The sequence below is a fragment of the Scyliorhinus torazame genome, chromosome 21 (genome assembly GCF_047496885.1).
Source record: "Scyliorhinus torazame isolate Kashiwa2021f chromosome 21, sScyTor2.1, whole genome shotgun sequence".
NCBI classification, from domain to species: Eukaryota; Metazoa; Chordata; class Chondrichthyes; order Carcharhiniformes; family Scyliorhinidae; genus Scyliorhinus; species Scyliorhinus torazame.
In genome coordinates, this window is record NC_092727.1 from 3,499,434 (window position 1) to 3,517,575 (window position 18,142).

Genomic DNA, 18,142 nt, shown 5'->3' on the forward strand with positions numbered 1-18,142 from the left:
GAGTGTGGGTCGTATAGGCCCATATCTCTGCTGAATGTAGATGCCAAGATATTGGCAAAGGTGTTAGCGTTAAGGTTGGAGGAGTGCCTTCGAAAGGTGACTGGGGAGGATCAGACGGGATTGGTAAAGGGAAGACAGTTTTCACTGAATAGGAGGCTGTGAAATGTGGTGTTTTCTCTGGCAGAGGGAGGTGGTGGTGGCGTTGGATGGGAGAATGCGTTTGATCGGGTGGAGTGGAGTCATTTGATGGCGGTATTGGCAAAATTTGGGATTGGGCCGAAGTTTGGGTGCAGCTGCTATATAAAGAGCCAATGGCAAGCGTAAGCATAAATAGTATGAACTCAGGGTATTTGGAATTGTTTTATTGCCACGTGTATCAAAGTACTGTTCTGCATACAGTCCAGACAGATCATTTCATGCAGAAAAAAAAAATAGTACATACATAAATACACAATGTAAATACGTAGACACAGGCATTACGGAGTGCAGACTACTGCTACCATTTTGCAGTGCACCGGGGTACAAGGCAGGGATGTCCAATGTCCCCCTTCTGTTTGCATTGGCTATAGAGCCCTTGGTCATTGTGTCGAGGAGCTCAGGATTACGGAAGGCGATGCAGGTGGCTCAGGATTGGGCACGGCTTCGGAAGTTTGATTTCACTGGCTTGGTGGAGAGTTTGAAGGCTGATTTGCTAAGGTGCGACAATCTCGGGCCGGGTGCAGGCAGTAACGATGAATGTTTTGCCGCGATTCCTGTTCTTGTTTCAACGCCTGCCGGTCTTTTTGCCCAAGGTGTTTTTTTAGGGGAGTGGACAGGCTGATCTCCTCCTTTGTTTGGGCCGGGAAGGTAGCTAGAATGATACTACAGGCGGGGGAATTAGCCCTCCCAAATTTGATGTCTTAATATTAGGCAGTAAATGCAGAGTAGGTCCAGGGTGGGGGGGGGCTTGTGGGTGAGGATAGAAGCGGGCTCTTTCAGGGCGTCGGGGTTGTGCGCGCTGGTAACGGCGCCGCTTCTGATGGCCCCCCGGAAGTGTATGGAGCGTCTGGTAGTGGAAGCTATGTTGAAGATCTGGAGCTTAGGCAGCATTTTAGGTTGGGAGCTGGGTCAGGGGATGCTGATTATGGGGAATCATGGGTTTGAGCCGGGGAGGGTGGATGCAAGGTTCCGGGGGATAGGACAAGAGGGAGATTAAGAAACTGAAAGATCTGTTTCTGGGAGGGCGATGTGCGAGTTTGAAGGAGTTGGGCAAGCGTGGAACAAAAGCTTCAGCTATATGCAGGTGCAGGGCTTTGCAAGTTAGGTCTTCCTGAAAGTGCCTGCCTCCTCGTTGCTGGAGGCGGTGCTGTCAGCCGAGGGGATTGGAAGGGGGGGGGGTTGGTTCGGCGATTTCCGGGAGGATTTGGTAGGAGAACGGGGTGTCTATGGAAGAGGTTACGGCGAAGTTTGAGGAAGAGTTGGGGTGGTTCTGGAGGAAGGTTTGTGATGCGAGGTGCTTCAACTTTGCGCATGAAATGCCTCAACTTTGCGCATGAGGCTGGGGCTGATGCAGCTGAAAGTTGAATATAGGGCGCACCTTAGAAAGTCTAGGATAAGCTGGCTGTTCGAAGAGGTGGAGGATGTCTGTGAACAATGTGGGAGAGGTCCTGCAAATCATGTACATATGTTTTGGTCCTGGCCGAAGCTGGAAGGGTTCTGGAGGACGGTGTTCAACACCATTCCGGTGGTTCTGCATGTGGCCGTGGAGCACGGTCGCCTAGAAGCCATATTCAGGGTGCCAGACCAGTCAGAGATGCAAGCGGTTGCGGGGGCAGATTGATAGTGGGCGGACCTTGTTGCGGTGGAGGTCAGCTTCTCCACCCTCTGCCTCGGTGTAGCGGGGAGGCCCTGCTGGTGTTTCGGACCCTGGAAAAGGTGAGATTTTCTTGGGGGGTGGGTGATGGTAGGTTCTACAATTGTTGGGGATTTGTTTATCATGCACTTTCCAAAGTTGGTTACCGTTGACTGTTGAGTGGGGGGGGGGGGGGGGGGGGGGTTGTGGGATCGTTGTGAATTGCAAAACTGTTGAAAATTTGTTCAATAAAAATTCTTTAAAAAGAAAAGAACTTAAAACACAGATACACAAACGAAGAGGTTGATTTTGGTCAAAACAAAGGGAACGTGACACGTCAAAGCTTTCCATTTTGCACTCATCAGGATACTTCGCAAAATACCAGCACAAGACGAAAACAACAATTTATAAGGGAAGGGAAGAGAATGTAGAATGCTTGGCAAATGGTCACGGCATTGCCGTGGAGAATTCACCAGTTCATTGTGACTGACAGATAGCTGCTAAGCTTCTTTTGAACTTTAAACCAGACAGATTGACCCCGATTGGTCAAGGGACTGCCTGGGGAATGAATCAGCGAATGTCTGTCATGTATTCAGACAGGTATTCTTGCAAAGTATCCCGATGAGTGCAAGATGAAAAGCTTTGACGTGACTCGCTCTTCAGCAATTCTCAAGATCTGTACGACCAAATGACTATTTAAAAGCGAACAGTGATTTTCTTGAAGTGGGAAAATTGAGATTTTATTACAACGCTAAAGGAACTCACTTTTCTCCAAATGCTTTCCTCCAGAAATCTGCTGCATCTGCTTTTGTGATCCTGAAGGTGTCCCCCTGGAACACTCCATTTTGGAATATAGCTTTCAGCTCTGCTAACATGTGACTGAATATCAGTGACAGTTTGGTCAGATGTCGTCTGAAAAAGAGAGAGAAAAAGAAAGTTCAGAGCAAAGAAGAAGCATTTTAACTGAATAGTGGCATTTATAACCAAAGTGTCTTTAATACTTAAAAGCTCTGTAGGGTTGCCAAAAAGGTCAAATCTTTGGCAACAAAAATAAAAGTTTTTTAAAAATACAAGGATAGCAGCCCCCAGTAATGAACACTGAAATTTTTATTTTCATTAATTTTGTTGCCTCATCTTGTTAGGTACAATTAGTTTGTCCCCACAACTATTATTGTGTTAACAGGACTACACAGAGAACTACAACGGAGCTCACATTTGTGATTAACCAACATGCACACATGCATTTTCAGGAGAACTCACAGCATTACAATCAGGATCAGGAGTCCTAGCAATTTTTTCCTTCCCTAATTTGCGGTGTGGAAACCAACTGCAGCGTCCCCATCACTGCCCCAATTGAGATTAACCAACTCAGCACAGAACAATACGAGAGTCTGAAAACCCCTAGCTAAATCATGGATGCAATATCTTTGAAAAATAGTCGAAACATTGATTCATTTAACACAAATTTATTTACAATATCTTTTGCAGAAATAAAGAAAATGTTATTCAAGTACATTAAAATCATGCATAATCCAAAGATTATGCTGCATATTTGAACACTTATGGGTTGTCAATTTCACAGTAACTTCATTGCACTGTTAATGTAAGCCTACTTGTGATAATAAAGATTGTTATTTAAAAAGGCAGGTAATATATGGCTAAGTACAAAGGACATACAAAAAGAGTACAAGTAAAAACAGAAATTGCTGAGAAAACACAACATGGAGAGGGAAACAGTTAACAGCTTCAATATTTATGGGGAGACAGGAAAGGAGTGAAAGGTGGAGCAACTGTAGAATTTAATGGCAGAACCCAATTAGAATTTTTTTCCTCCATTTCCTGTCGGGCAACAGGCCAGATTCAAGTTGGCTGGCTGCCAGGTAGGAAAGCCTGCAATACATGGCCACAGTCAAGAATTGGAAAAGCGGGTAGGAGAGATTGGCAAAGAGGGGGGGATGGGGGAAACCATGCAAGTGATGCGTGAAATTACATGAGGGGGTGTTGTTGAATCGCAGGGATGGGTGGAGCAACAATGAAGGGTTTGTTTGTTTGGCCGGGGGGGGGGGGGGGGGGGGGGGGGGGGGGGGATCGTGCTCCTCGTGACCCACAAGCTGTGCTAGAAAGGTACTTGCCTGCTACTGCCAAGCAGTGCTCGTTTCCCTTTAACTGTTGGGTATCCTAAACCATTCTAAACCTGGTATAAAACCATTAATTCCAAATAACTGCTAAAATCTGAGGCACGCAGCCTCATTCTGTATCATGTGGGGTTAAAATTACCCCCACCACCTCCAATGTTTTAAATACTCAAGAGCTACCTCTGTTTCTCTTTCCTTAGATGTAACCTGATCTGCTGAGTTTTTTCAGTATTTTCTGCTTTTACGTCAAGATTTCCACATTATACGTTTGTTTTAGGGGCAACACTGTAGCACATTGGTTAGCACTGTTGCTTCACAGCTCCGGGGTCCCAGGTTTGATTCTCAGCTTGGGTCACTGTCTGTGCAGAGTCTGCACGTTCTCCCAGTGTCTGTGTGGATTTCTTCCAACAAGTCCTGAAAGACATGCTGTCAGGTAATTTGAACATTCTGAATTCTCCCTCAGTGTACCTGAACAGGTGCCGGAATATGGCGACTAGGGGCTTTTCACAGTAACTTAATTGCAGTGTTAATGTAAGCCTACTTGCGACAATAAAAATTATTATTGTATTAGCCTTATGCTTCTTTTTTTGAAGACTTTTCCAAATTTGACTCCACAATTTATTAGAATACAAATAAATACACCTTAATTAATTGCTTATGCAATATCACATGGATATATCCCTTTACAATTAATAGCGTTAAATCTGGTTGTGTAGATTGCTACCATACAGCAACAGTTAAATTTGATGTTAATTATTTATCCATCAAATAATTTCAATATTAAAAAAGTAGCAAAATGCACTTTGGACCACAGACTTTTGAATGGCACTTCAGGAAGTTCCATTGTTAAACTGGGAAATAAATATTTCAAACTCATGGAATATACACAATCTGTTCTCATCTCATATTATGCAGATAGATTTCAGTTTGACACAGTCTCAGTTTTCTTATAATTGAGCCCTGAAAGAACATGCAGTGCACATTCAATCAATGGACTGAATCCACACACTCCACAGTCCAGTCACATTTCACTCGGAATGACTTCCACTGCTTTCTGCATATTATCACAACACAAATAGAACACTCAGGGGAGGTTTTAGATTATTGGCTGAGTGACAAGCGTCTGTACAGAGTGCCATTCACTTTTTCTTTTAAAGTGGGGCTTGCAATTTTGGTTTGTGTGCAAACACTGATTATTTTTAACGATTAATATCGGAGCATGAAATTTCTTTGAGGGCACTGGATGCCTTTACAGAAACTGTGTCATTATATTTTTTTCCTGTCTGTTTTGCACAAAAGAAACATTGCAAAACTAACCTAGGGTGCGATCTAACCTAGGGTGCGATCTAACCTAGGGTGCGATCAACCGGCCACGTCGCGCCCGAACGGATGCGCGATGCAGCCGGATGAAGCCTCCCACAGCTTCCCAGCAGTCACAATGCCTCGTGGGATCTATCCAAGTCTCCCAAAGTGGTGCGACCAGAAACACACCCATGATGGCCAGTGTCGTGTTAGGTACACTGGTCTAACACTGGCTGCAACTAGATGCAGTTTAGATCAGAAAGATATTCCAGACCAGGTTTATTGAACTAATAGCACAGTTCTGTGAGTTCGACTCCCTGCTAACTTAAGTGTGGTTACTCTGTCTGACTGAACCAGACTAGCTCTTAGCCACGTGGTGGAGGTGCGAGATCGTAACAACACCCTTGACTGACTCTCTAGATGTTCATCAGTGGAAAGAGGCGGAGTGCGAGTCCCTCGTGTCTTTTATAGTCAGATCCCACCCAAGTGTCCTGCCTGCTTATTTGGTCATGTCCTGTTCTCTGTGTCCATTAGCTTCTTGTCTGTATATCATTATGTATGTGTGTGTGTCTGCATATCATGAGAGCCAGGACCAGGCTGCACGCTCTTAAGTAGGTTTTGAACCTACTTAAGTGTACATACCCACGATCTACCAGCCTCCCCAGAGAGGCCACAGCCAGGCGCCGTTCAGCACTGGTCCATACAAACGTGGACCAGGTGGAACAGCGCAAGGGGGGGCGGTCTCTCAAGCCATCAGAAGCCCTTGGGTGGTCACTTGGTTCTCCCCCTTGAACACGGGTATCTTGGCATTGCCAAAGTGCCCAGATGTCATCGCAAAGCCAGCAGGAGCACTCCCAGGGTGCCCAGGTGGCACTGCCAAGGATCAGTACCTGAGGGTCTATGCCTATGAAAGGAGAGTATGAAGGTGGGGTGGGGGGTGCAGGGTAGGTAAGTCGGGGTCTCTGGGTGGTTGGGGGCGATGGTGATAATGGGGTAAGGGTTCTGGAAAGGGGAGGGGCCGGAAGAGACTTCAGGGACTCCATAGCGGAGTGACCTCAACTGGGCCGGGGGGGGGGGGGGGGGGGGTTAGAGGTTATGCCATGTATGTGAGGTCTGTCATTGCCCGTGAGTGGGGGTCCCTCAAGCTCAGAGATCAGGGCACCTTTTCAAAATGGCAGCCCCATCTCCGAGGAGCCGGTCTGACCAGTGAGTTCAGCTCCTCAGTGAAGAAAATAATTCCGATTGTGGGCTCAACCGGTGAGAAACTGCCCAGGGCTCAAAAAAGTGACTAAGTGTCAGATAGTGGTGGGGGAACGCCCAGCAAAACGCGCCACAAATGACACTTCGAATCTTCTTTGTTTGATTGTGCTCTGAATCTTTGATAGCCATGAATATTAACCAGTGTTAAAGACAGTAATGGTCAATTCAGTCAATACTATCTGCGCATAGAAGAATTAGCATTATTGTCAACAAAAGCAATCCAAGTATTTGATTTGCCCGGGGGGGGGGGGGGGGGGGGGGGGGGGGGGGGGGGGGGGAAAGGAAGAGGAGAGAAGAGACCATAATGATCCGATTTCTTTTCTCAAAACACTTTCCAGCAGGAATCTCATTAGGCCACTCGGCCCATCAAGTCTGCTCCGCCATTCAATCATGGCTGATATATTTTTCATCCCCATTCTCCTGCCTTCTCCCCATAACCCCTGATCCCCTTATTAATCAAGAACCTTTCTATCTCTGTCTTAAAGACACTCAGTGATTTGGCCTCCACAGCCTTCTGCGGCAAAGTGTTCCACAGATTCGTCACCCTCTGGCTGAAGAAAATCCTCCTCATCTGTTTTAAAGGATCGTCCCTTTAGTCTAAGATTGTGTCCTCTGGTTCTAGTTTTTCCTAGAAGTGGAAACATCCTCTTCACGTCCACTCTCTATCCGGCCTCTCAGTATTCTGTAAGTTTCAATAAGATCCCCCCTCATCCTTCCAAACTCCAACAAGTACAGACCCAGAGTCCTCATACGACAAGCTCTTCATTCAAGGGATCATTCATAATGAGGCAGTAATGTTGCATTCACTAATCCATGGATGCGGAGCTCAGTTCTCATGTCCCCATTGCCATCCAGAATACGGTCAGTTAACTCAACATGTACTTGGAATCAAATGCTGGGCCTTCTGATCCAAATATATTAGTGCTGTAGCCAGATAGTGCTTTCACGCACCAGGACTTCAAAGATCTATAATAGGCAATAAGCTTGTCTAGCTTCCTCTTCTATTTTCAAAAGAGACACCAAGCCTGTCAATCCTTTCTTAATATGTATAATGAGACATTTCAAGTATCACCCTTGTAAATTTTCTCTGTACCCTCTCCAGGGTGTCCATATCCTTTTTATAATGTGGCAACAAAAACTGCACGCAGAACTCAAGTGTGGTCTAACCCAAGCTCAATACAGGTTTAGCACAATTTACTGTCATAAATATACTTACTTCAAGTAGTGTCTTTTCATTCACTGGCTGGAATCTTGGACTTTAACTTTTGAGAATAGACTTTATTAAACAACTGGCTAGAAAGGAATGCTGGAAATCACAGCCCAAACATTACAGCTGCCCGAATTTGCATCACTTCATAGTCCACATTGCATCTCGTTGGGATGCAGACGTCGTCGGGTCTGCAAATATTTCACTGACAATAAACCCTTGAGGAATGTGAAAGATCCTATCCCCATTTTTAAGAAGGCATGAAGACAAGCAGCTAAGATTCAATTGCTGGTGATGGGATACTAACTCTTATCACTTGGGCCATGAGACAATGGCTACAGTAACTTTGCAGGCATACGCTAAGTTTTGGAATACACAAGCAGCAGTCTTATTTGGATTCACCGTTCCAACAGTGAAGAGAGCAATGCACGTAACCAGCCAACTTCTTTTGTATATTCAAAACACAGTTTTGTAGTGAGTTGCTGATGAGATGCCGATGAATTGAGGATAACCAGCTGAAGCTGTTGAACATTGCTCTCTTCATCCTTCCTAGTAAACTTTGAGACCATCCATAGCCCATTTAGGGCGGCATGATACCACAGTAGTTAGCACTGTTGCTTCACAGCTCCAGTATCCCAGGTTAGACTCCCGGCTTGGGTCACTGTCTGTGCAGAGTCTGCACGTTCTCCCAGTGTTTGGGTGGGTTTCCTCCGGGTGCTCCGGTTTCCTCCCACAGTCCAAAGATGTGCAGGTTAGGTGGATTGGCCACGATCAATTGTCCTCAGTGTCCAAAAAGATTAGGCGGCGTTTCTGGGTACGGGGATAGGGTGGAGGGGAGGAGCTTAAGTAGGGAGCTCTTTTCAAGGGCCAATGCAGACTCGATGGACTGAAAGGCTGCCTTCTGCACTGTAAATTCTATGATAGGCATGCCTATTGCAAACCGAAATTCTGCTCAACACTACTACATCCAGAGGAACAACCAAATTAACTAGTTGCAATTTGAAATAGAAACATTAGGCCCGGCAAGCCACTGATAGTTTTTCCTTTTATTTACGGATTCTAATTTAATCAACCCATCGTTCCTTACTCTGTCATCTGTATTTGGATTGGATTTGTTTATTGTCATGTGTACCAAGTTACAGTGAAGAGTATTTTTCTGCATGCAGCTCAAACAGCTAATTTAGTGCATGAAAAAAACAACGTAATAGGGCAACACGACGTACACATTGTAAATACAGACACAGACATCAGGTGAAGTATACAGGTGTTTAGTATTAGTCAGATCAGTCCATAAGAGGGTTGTTTAGGAGTCTGGTAACAGCAGGCAAGCTGTTTCTAATCTGTTCGAGAGAGTTCTCAGACTTTCGTATCTCCTGCCCAATGGGAGAAGTTGGAAGAGGGCGCACGTGTAAAAGTTGGTGTATATTTTATTATTTTACCCAAATTGGTGCAAGTACAATAAAACTAACCCCTCTATTACACTCAAGAAAACCTGTCGCATTGGTTCATCTGTGATCACAGCACAAACAGTTAAACACTTACAGAATTGGCAAGAACATCCTTTCAAATTAAAAAAACCCCTGCTACAATCAAACAAGGGTGAGAAAAGAGGGGAGCCATTTGACACCTCATCTGATCATAATAGTCAATTACCTTTAAAATTTATCCCTTTAGAAATAAAACTGAGAACTTGATTAGCTTTATTTAGGTCCTTGCAAACCTGTAATGTAATTGGTGCAATTGTACTCCACAATCCCTTTGTTCCTTGACCCTAACCTAGACTTGCACCTTTAATAAATAATAGGTGACCTCCCTAAGCTTCCTACCAAATATACCCACCTCATGTTTAGATGTTGTACTTCATTTGAGAATTATTTGCCCTTTCTGTAAATTTACAAATATTTCCTATGATTTGTTGCAGTGCTCTTCAATATTGACTGTGCACTGACCCTACCTTAGACTTGGTCTTATCATCTTGTTACTCCAATAAATGTTCTACTCACCCCTATTGAAATTTCCCAAGTTTAGATGAGATATATATTTTAAGGGGTAGCAAATGTGGCCCCAGGAAACTGAAGACCAGTGAACCCATTGTGGATAAAGTTACGGAAACCCATACGAAAGACAAAATTGTGGATTACATGAACAAAACAATACATCACGGGAACAGGCCCTTTGGCCCTCCAAGCTTGTATCGGTCATGATACCACCATTGGCCAAAACCCTCATCACTTCCCAGTGCCATATCCCTCTATACCCATCCTATCCATGTATTTGTCGAGATGCCTTTTGAACACCGTTAATGTATCTGCTTCTGCACCTTCCCCGACAACGTGTTCCAGGCACTCAAATAAAATTTTAAAAGGTAGTCAAGTTTATGAGCAGAGGCCTTGCCAATCTAACTTTTGGGTTGTCTTTGATTTGATTAAGATGCTTAATAGGGGTAAGGCAGTAGATGTGATGTTAAGGCCTTTAGTACAGCTCCTCTGAAAAGTTGTGTGCTGAAAATAAAGAACGTCACTCTATGCAGATGACCTACTGCTGTATGTGGCGGATCCAGTGGGAGGGATGAGAGGTTATGCAGATATTGAGGGAGTTTGGAGACTTTTCGGGATATAGGCTTAACATGGAAAAGAGTGAGCTTTTCGTAATACACCCTGGGGACCAGAGTAGAGGGATAGATGGCCTGCCGCTAAGGAGGGCGGAAAGAAACTTCCAATATTTGGGGATTCAGATAGCCAGGAGCTGGGGAACTTTACACAAACTCAATCTGACTCGGCTGGTGGAGCAGATGGAAGAGGATTTCAAAAGGTGGGATATGCTGCCACTGTCACTGGCGGGCAGAGTGCAGACGATCAAGATGATGGTCCTCCCAAGGTTTCTATTTGTGTTCCAATGTCTCCCCATCTTGATCACTAAGGCCTTTTTTAAGAAAATAGATAGGAGCATTATGAGCTTTGTGTGGGCAGGGAAGGCCCCGAGGGTAAGGAGGGGGTTCCTGCAACGTAGCAGAGACAGAGGGGGACTGGCATTGCCGAATTTAGGCGACTATTACTGGGCCGCCAATGTGGCGATGATCCGCAAGTGGATGATAGAGGGAGAGGGGGAGGCGTGGAAGAGGCTGGAGATGGCGTCCTGTAAAGGAACGAGCTTAAAAGCGCTGGTGACGGCGCCACTACCGCTCTCCCCGAAAAGGTTTACAACGAACCCAGTGGTGGCGGCAACATTAAGTATCTGGGGGCAATGGAGGCGACAGAAGGGTGTGTTGGGAGCCTCGGTGTGGTCCCCGATCAGGAACAACCATAGGTTTGCCCCAGGAAGGTTGGACGGAGGGTTCCAGAGCTGGCACCGGGCAAGAATTAGGAGAGTGGGAGACTTATTTATAGATGGGACGTTTGCGAGTTTGGGAGCGATAGAGGAAAAGTATGAGCTGCCCCGGGGAAATATCTTTAGGTATATGCAGGTGAGGGCGTTCACGAGACAACAGGTGAGGGAATTTCCGCTGCTCCCGACACAGGGGATCCAGGATAGAGTGCTTTCGGGGGGGGTGGGTCGGGGAAGGCAAAGTGTCCGAAATATACCAGGAGATGAGAGAAGAGGGGGAGGAGCTGGTAGAAGAGCTGAAAGGAAAATGGGAAGAGGAGCTCGGGGAGGAGATTGAGGAGGGTTTGTGGGTTGATGCCCTAAGTAGGGTAAATTCCTCTTCCTCGTTTGCCAGGCTTAGCCTGATCCAATTTAAGGTGTTACATAGAGCACATATAACGTGAGCGAGGTTGAGCAGGTTCTTCGGAGTGGAGGACAGGTGCGGGAGGTGCGGGGGAAGCCTGGCGAACCACACACATATGTTTTGGTCATGTCCAGCACTGGAGGAGTATTGGAGGGGAGTGGCAAGAGTGATCTCGAAGGGGAAGGTCCGAGTCAAGCCAGGCTGGGGGTTAGCGGATGAGCCGGGAGTGCAGGAGGCGAAAGAGGCCGATATTGTGGCCTTTGCATCCCTGGCAGCCCGGCGAAGGATTTTACTCATGTGGAAGGAAGCGAAACCCCCCTGCGTGGAGGCCTGGATAAACTAAATGGCAGGGTTCATAAAACTGGAACGGATTAAGTTTGCGCTGAGAGGATCGGCTCAGGGGTTCTCCAGGCGGTGGCAACCGTTCCTTGACTATCTGGCAGAACGTTAGGGGAAAATAGATAGCCAGCAGCAGCAGCCCAGAAAGGGGGGGGGGGGAGCACCATTTCTTGTTACTTTGTTAGTTCACTACTTAACTTAAACAATGTTATCTATTAGTTATTGTGTTACCGTTTTTGTTGATTTGTAAGGGGGGAAATTGTGTTTGAAAACTTTAATAAAATATATATTTTTTAAAGAAAATAAAGAACGAATCAGTGACAATATTTTAGTATTACTATGTAATTTATTGATTTATAGGACCCAGAGGATGGATAATCATCAGCCTGGAGAATGTTACCAATGGGGTCTGTTTTGAGACCTTGTTTGCTTAGTCCCTCCATAACATTGCCTGGAGCTAGAAGTCACAGGCATAATAGCTTCATGTTGCCTGCATAACTAAGCCAATGAAGGTAGCAGACAGAGAATATACTACAGGAGAATTTGGACATATTCGACAACTGGACTGACAAAGTGAACCTCCAATATAGAGAAATGCAAAGTGTTTTTGTGGACAGAAAAATTCAGAAAAGCCAATCACTCAAATAAATCGAAAGAAATACATGTGGAAAATGAAGGCACTTTTTTTTTTTTAAGTATTTTTATTGGTTTTGCATTAATAACATTACAGGGAACATCACACAGTAATAACAAGATATTTACAGAATGGGTATGAGGCAAAAAGAAAAGCAAAATTAGGAATATAAACAGGTTATGTATACAAAGGTGAAGTGTGCACAGGGATGGGGGCCCTCACTTTAGTCCGCCAGTGATCTGTTGCCACAACCGTGCCGTGTTAACTTCATACATACCAGGGGCCTGCTTGGTGCTAACTGAGCCTACCTTGTTGCCGTGGTTGAGATCGCACCCATATGTTTCCTTGCCTTTCGTCCACCCTGGCCCCTCTGCCTTGCCTACCCTGTATCTTGGTTGGTGTCCCCCACACCCCGCTTTTGAAGAGGTCTGTCCTAGTCAGCTTTTTCTTACAATGGCCGCGACCTCCCCATTCTGGTTGCAGAATACATTCCAGTCAATGGAGTGTTACATTTCTTTCTCAGAACGTCTCATCGGGAAGAGGGCTGTGCCCAGTCTCCATGGAGGGCGCTGGGCCCGGCCTGTTCTCAACATCACATCCAGCCGCTCTTTTACTAAACTGCATGGTCACCCCCCTCATCCCACAGCATACTTGGTAGATCTGTCCTATCCAGCTTTTTCTTACCGTCAGTCGGTCCTTCTCCCTCAGGTGTCGCCTGGAGGAAGACTATGTCAGCCCTCAGGCTTTTCAGATTGGCAAAGTGGATCTTTACAGTGGGCCATTAAGTTCCTTGACTTTCCAGGTGGCTATTCCCGTTTTTTTTGGGGGGGGGGGGGGGGGGGGGTCAGCCATACTCACCATGTGAACATGCTCCTGCACGTTGGGGTTTCCCTTAGGTTGTGGCCACCCAAGATGGCCACCACTGTCTGCTTTGTTCCGCCCGCCTTTGTCCATGATCTATATAAGTCCGTTATTGTTGTCTGCCCAGCCCCTTCTTCTGGATGAATCAGTCAGCGTCCTGGCCGGAGTCTGGCCAAGTACAGCTTGGCGATAATCGACTGTGGCGTTCTCCTGCTTTGAGTCTTTTGTCATTTTTGGAGCTCCTGTGTGAACAGCTCCATCCACTGCCCTGTCGGCAGATATAATTGTTCTTTTAATTAGCTCACTGTCAGTGTGAAGTTTGCACATTTCCCAGCGTCTGCATGGATCTCACCCCCACAGCACAAAGATGTACAGGGTAGGTGCATTGGCCACACTAAATTGCCCATTAATGGAATAGAATGATGAAAAATAAAAAAATAAAGTGTTCTGTTTAGGATACTGAAGGGACCAGATAATGTGAAGCACATCAAGTTATTCCATCATGCCCTGATCAACAGAGTCATAAGACACCTGAAGTGCGGTAATTTCAAACTAATCTGCGGAAACATTATTTCAATGAGAGTGTAATACATTTATGGAACAGGCTCCCAGGGAGTCAGTGGAAAGAGTTTTGGTTCATTCAAATACAAATTCTATAGATTTCAATCAGAAAATAATATTTTGGGATTCAGTTGGAAAATTTTGAGACAATACATAAAGAGGGGAACAGGTAGCTTTGGATCTATGATCCCAATGTTTCACCACTGAATTTACTTTACCCCTGTTGTAGTTTAATGCATAGAGATCAAATACTAATGGTTAGTCAGCAATACTACTGGATGGGCAGCACGGTGGCGCAGAGGGTTAGCCCTGCAGCTTCACGGCGCCGAAGTCCCAGGTTCAATCCCGACTCTGGGTCACTGTCTGTGTGGAGTTTGCACATTCTCCCCGTGTCTGTGTGAGTTTCGCCCCCACAACCCAAAGATGTGCAGGTTAGGTGGATTGGCCACGCTAAATGGCCCCTTAATTGGAAAAAAATAATTGGGTACACTAAATTTATTTTAAAAACAAAACTACTGGGTGGTATAAGGAAAATTAGATGAAACGTGGTTCTTCATCAACAATTCCTATGTTCCTACTCAAATAAACTGCTCTTAATCATTAAATGCAACGGCTACTTTCTAAGCAAGAAATAAAGACCATAAATGATGTATTAGTTGGCACAGCTGTTGCTGTGAGAATCATTCAGTTCCATTACTTTTTTTAAAATTTAGAGTGCCCAATTATTTTTTTTCCAATTAAGGGGCAATTTAGCATGGCCAAGCCACCTAACCTGCACATCTTTGGGTTGTGGGGGGCGAAACCCACGCAGACACGGCGCAAAGGAAGATGGTTGTGGCGGTTGGAGGTCAATCATCTCAACTCCAGGACATCACTGCAGGAGTTCCTCAGGGAAGTGTCCTAGGCCCAACCATCTTCAGCTGCTTCATCAACGACCCCCTTCCATCATAAGGTCAGAAGTTGGGATGTTTGCGGATGACTGCACAATGTTCAGCACCATTCGTGACTCCTCAGATAATGAAGCAGTCCGTGTCCAAATGCAGCAAGACCTGGACAATATCCAGGCTTGGGTTACAAGTGACAAGCAATGACCATCACCTACAAGAGAGGATCTATTCATCGCCCTTTGACATTTAATGGCATTACCATCGCTGAATCCCCCACAATCAACATCCTGGGGGTTACATTGATCAAAAACTGAACTGGACTAGCCATATTAATAGTGTGGCTACCAGGCAGGTCAAAGGCTAGGAATCAACTGATGAGTAACTCACCTCTTGACCTCCCCCAAAGCCTGTCCACCATCTACAAGGCACAAGTCAGTGTAATGGATATTACACTCTCCACTTGCTTGGATGAGCACAGCTCCAACAACACGCAAGAAGCTCAACACCATCCAAGACAAAGCAGCCCGCTTGATTGCTCCCCCTTTCACAAACGTTCAAACCCTTCACCACTGACGAACAGTAGCAATCATGTGTACCATCTGCAGTAAGGTTCCTTCGACAACACCTTCCAAACCCACGACCACCACCATCTAGATGGACAAGAGCAGCATATCCCTGGGAACCCCAGCCTTTTGCCAACTTAATAAAATACAACTAATTGGTGTGTAAAATTGTGAACAATCACAGCTGCCAGCTCTTCACAAGTGTAGCAACTTTTCCCTTGAATCCATGACTATTAATAAGGTTAATAACTCAGCTTCACCAACATTACTGGGATCAGTCACAACTTACATCATTAACCACTAGCTAAATAAAAATGAGGTAGAGAAATATCTGGTAATAAATAGAATTCAATGTTCTGGTGAATCAGTCACCTTTGTTAGAAAGTACGCAATGGATTAAATGTCTAAATTAAACAGATAGGTATAGAATCATAGAATTTACAGTGCAGAAGGGGGCCATTCGGCCCATCGAGTCTGCACCGGCTCTTTGAAAGAGCACCCTACCCAAGCCCACACCTCCACCCTATCCCCATAACCCAGTAACCCCACCCAACACTAAGGGCAATTTTAGACACCAAGGGCAATTTATCATGGCCAATCCACCTAACCCTACACATCTTTGGACTGTGGGAGGAAACTGGAGCACCCAGAGGAAACCCACACACATACGGGGAGAACATGCAGACTCCGCACACAGTGACCCAAACCTGGAATCGAACCTGGGGTCCTGGAGCTGTGAAGCAATTGTGCTAACCACCATGCCACCGTGCTGCCCAGGTATCCAGGTATCTGAATTTTGAATCCATGTGGAATAGATTTCACGATAGGATGCCAACTACTTTCAGCTACCTTTATCAGCAGCTCCAAAATGGTTTTGTTCACACTCGGTATCCAGATTCTACAATCATTTTTTAAAATATCTAATTAATGAGCTGATGCATAATAAACTGACCAATCAAAACCATCTGGACAGGTATTATTACTATAAATTATAAAGTTCTTCAGAATCTACATTTTCAAAGAACAAGAATAAAGAACAGTACAGCACAGCCTAGTTTCGGGAGCCGTTCGGAGGAGGAGTCTCAGAGTCACGAGTCTCTGTGCGAGTATAAAAACCTACTTTAACCCGGGGATCGTGGCCTAGTTTCGGTACCGGTCAGAGGAGGAGCAGTCTGTGTGTGAGTATAAAAACCTAACGGTAACTTCCTGTTTTCCACTTTTTTTTTCAAAAGTGATGTCAGAGGGAAGCTGTGATCTGATTGGTTGATAGCAAATCTGCCCCAAATTTTAAAAAAAACACAGCTAAACTCGTAAACTTAAATTAAACTAATTAATTAATTAGAGATGGCTGGTCAGGTGATTTGCTTGAGCTGCTTGATGTGGGAGCTGGCAGATCCCACTGCGAGCTGCAGCGACCACATCTGCAGTAAGTGTTGGCTGCTCAAAGAGCTCCGGCTCAGAGTTGATGAGCTGGAGTCTGAGCTTCAAACACGGAGGCACATCCGGGAGGGGGAGACTTACCTGGACACTATTTCAGGAGGCAGTCACACCTGTCAGAGTAAGTAGTTTAAATCCTGCCAGTGGCCAGGGACAGCAGGGTGTGACTGCAAGTCAGGCAGGTAAAGGGAACCAGCAGTCAAAAACTCAGGAGCCTCAGCCCTTGACCCTGTCCAACAGGTACGAGACACTTGCTCCCTGTGTGGATGGCGAACAGGGCTGCAGGAAGGACGCGTCAGCTGACCAAGGCACCATTGTTCAGCAGGCCATTCAAGGGGAGGGAGTAAATAGGCAAGTTGTAGTTGTAGGGGATTCTATTATCAGGGGGATAGATAGTATCCTTTGTGAGCAGGATAAAGAGTCCCGCATGGTATGTTGCCTGCCCGATGCTAGGGTGCGGGACATCTCTGACCGGCTTTAAAGGATACTGGAGAGGGAGGGGGAGGATCCAGTTGTTGTGGTCCATGTCGGTACCAACAACATAGGCAAGTCTAGGAAAGAGGACCTGGTTAGAGATTATAAAGAGCTAGGATAATTGGCACTACCGAACTTGGGCGATTATTATTGGGCCGCCAATGTGGCAATGATACGTAAATGGATGATGGAGGGTGAGGGAGCGGTGTGAAAAGACTGGAGAGAAAGTCCTGTAAAGGGACGAGTTTAGAGGCGCTGGTGACGGCGCCGCTACCGAGCTCACCTAAAAAGTTTACCACGAACCCGGTGGTGGCGGCAACATTGAATATCTGGGGACAGTAGAGGCGACAGAGAGGGGTGCGGGGAGCCCTGGTGGGCATGGGAACCTGGATTGTAGTTTTAGGGTAAGGGAGAATGAGTGTATAGAGGTCAGGAGCACAGATTTGATGTCGCAGGAGGGGGCCAGTGTTCAGGTAGGTGGTTTGAAGTGTGTCTACTTCAATGCCAGGAGTATACGAAACAAGGTAGGGGAACTGGCAGCATGGGTTGGTACCTGGGACTTCGATGTTGTGGCCATTTCGGAGACATGGATAGAGCAGGGACAGGAATGGATGTTGCAGGTTCCGGGGTTTAAGTGTTTTAGTAAGCTCAGAGAAGGAGGCAAAAGAGGGGGAGGTGTGGCGCTGCTAGTCAAGAGCAGTATTACGGTGGCGGAGAGGATGCTAGATGGGGACTCTTCTTCCGAAGTAGTATGGGCTGAAGTTAGAAACAGGAAAGGAGAGGTCACCCTGTTGGGAGTTTTTTTATAGGCCTCCTAGTAGTTCTAGGGATGTAGAGGAAAGGATGGCGAAGATGATTCTGGATAAGAGCGAAAGTAACAGGGTAGTTATTATGGGAGACTTTAACTTTCCAAATATTGACTGG

General features: G+C 45.8%; 1 protein-coding gene across 1 annotated transcript in view; it reads right to left on the bottom strand.

Moving 5' to 3' along the window:
* cbl (Cbl proto-oncogene, E3 ubiquitin protein ligase) overlaps positions 1–18,142 on the bottom strand; it is a 294,821-nt gene that overhangs the window by 175,194 nt on the left and 101,485 nt on the right. Inside the window, exon 3 of the mRNA XM_072486364.1 lies at positions 2,597–2,743. Within this exon, the coding sequence (XP_072342465.1) occupies positions 2,597–2,743 (147 nt within the window). The remainder of the gene's footprint in view (positions 1–2,596; positions 2,744–18,142) is intronic.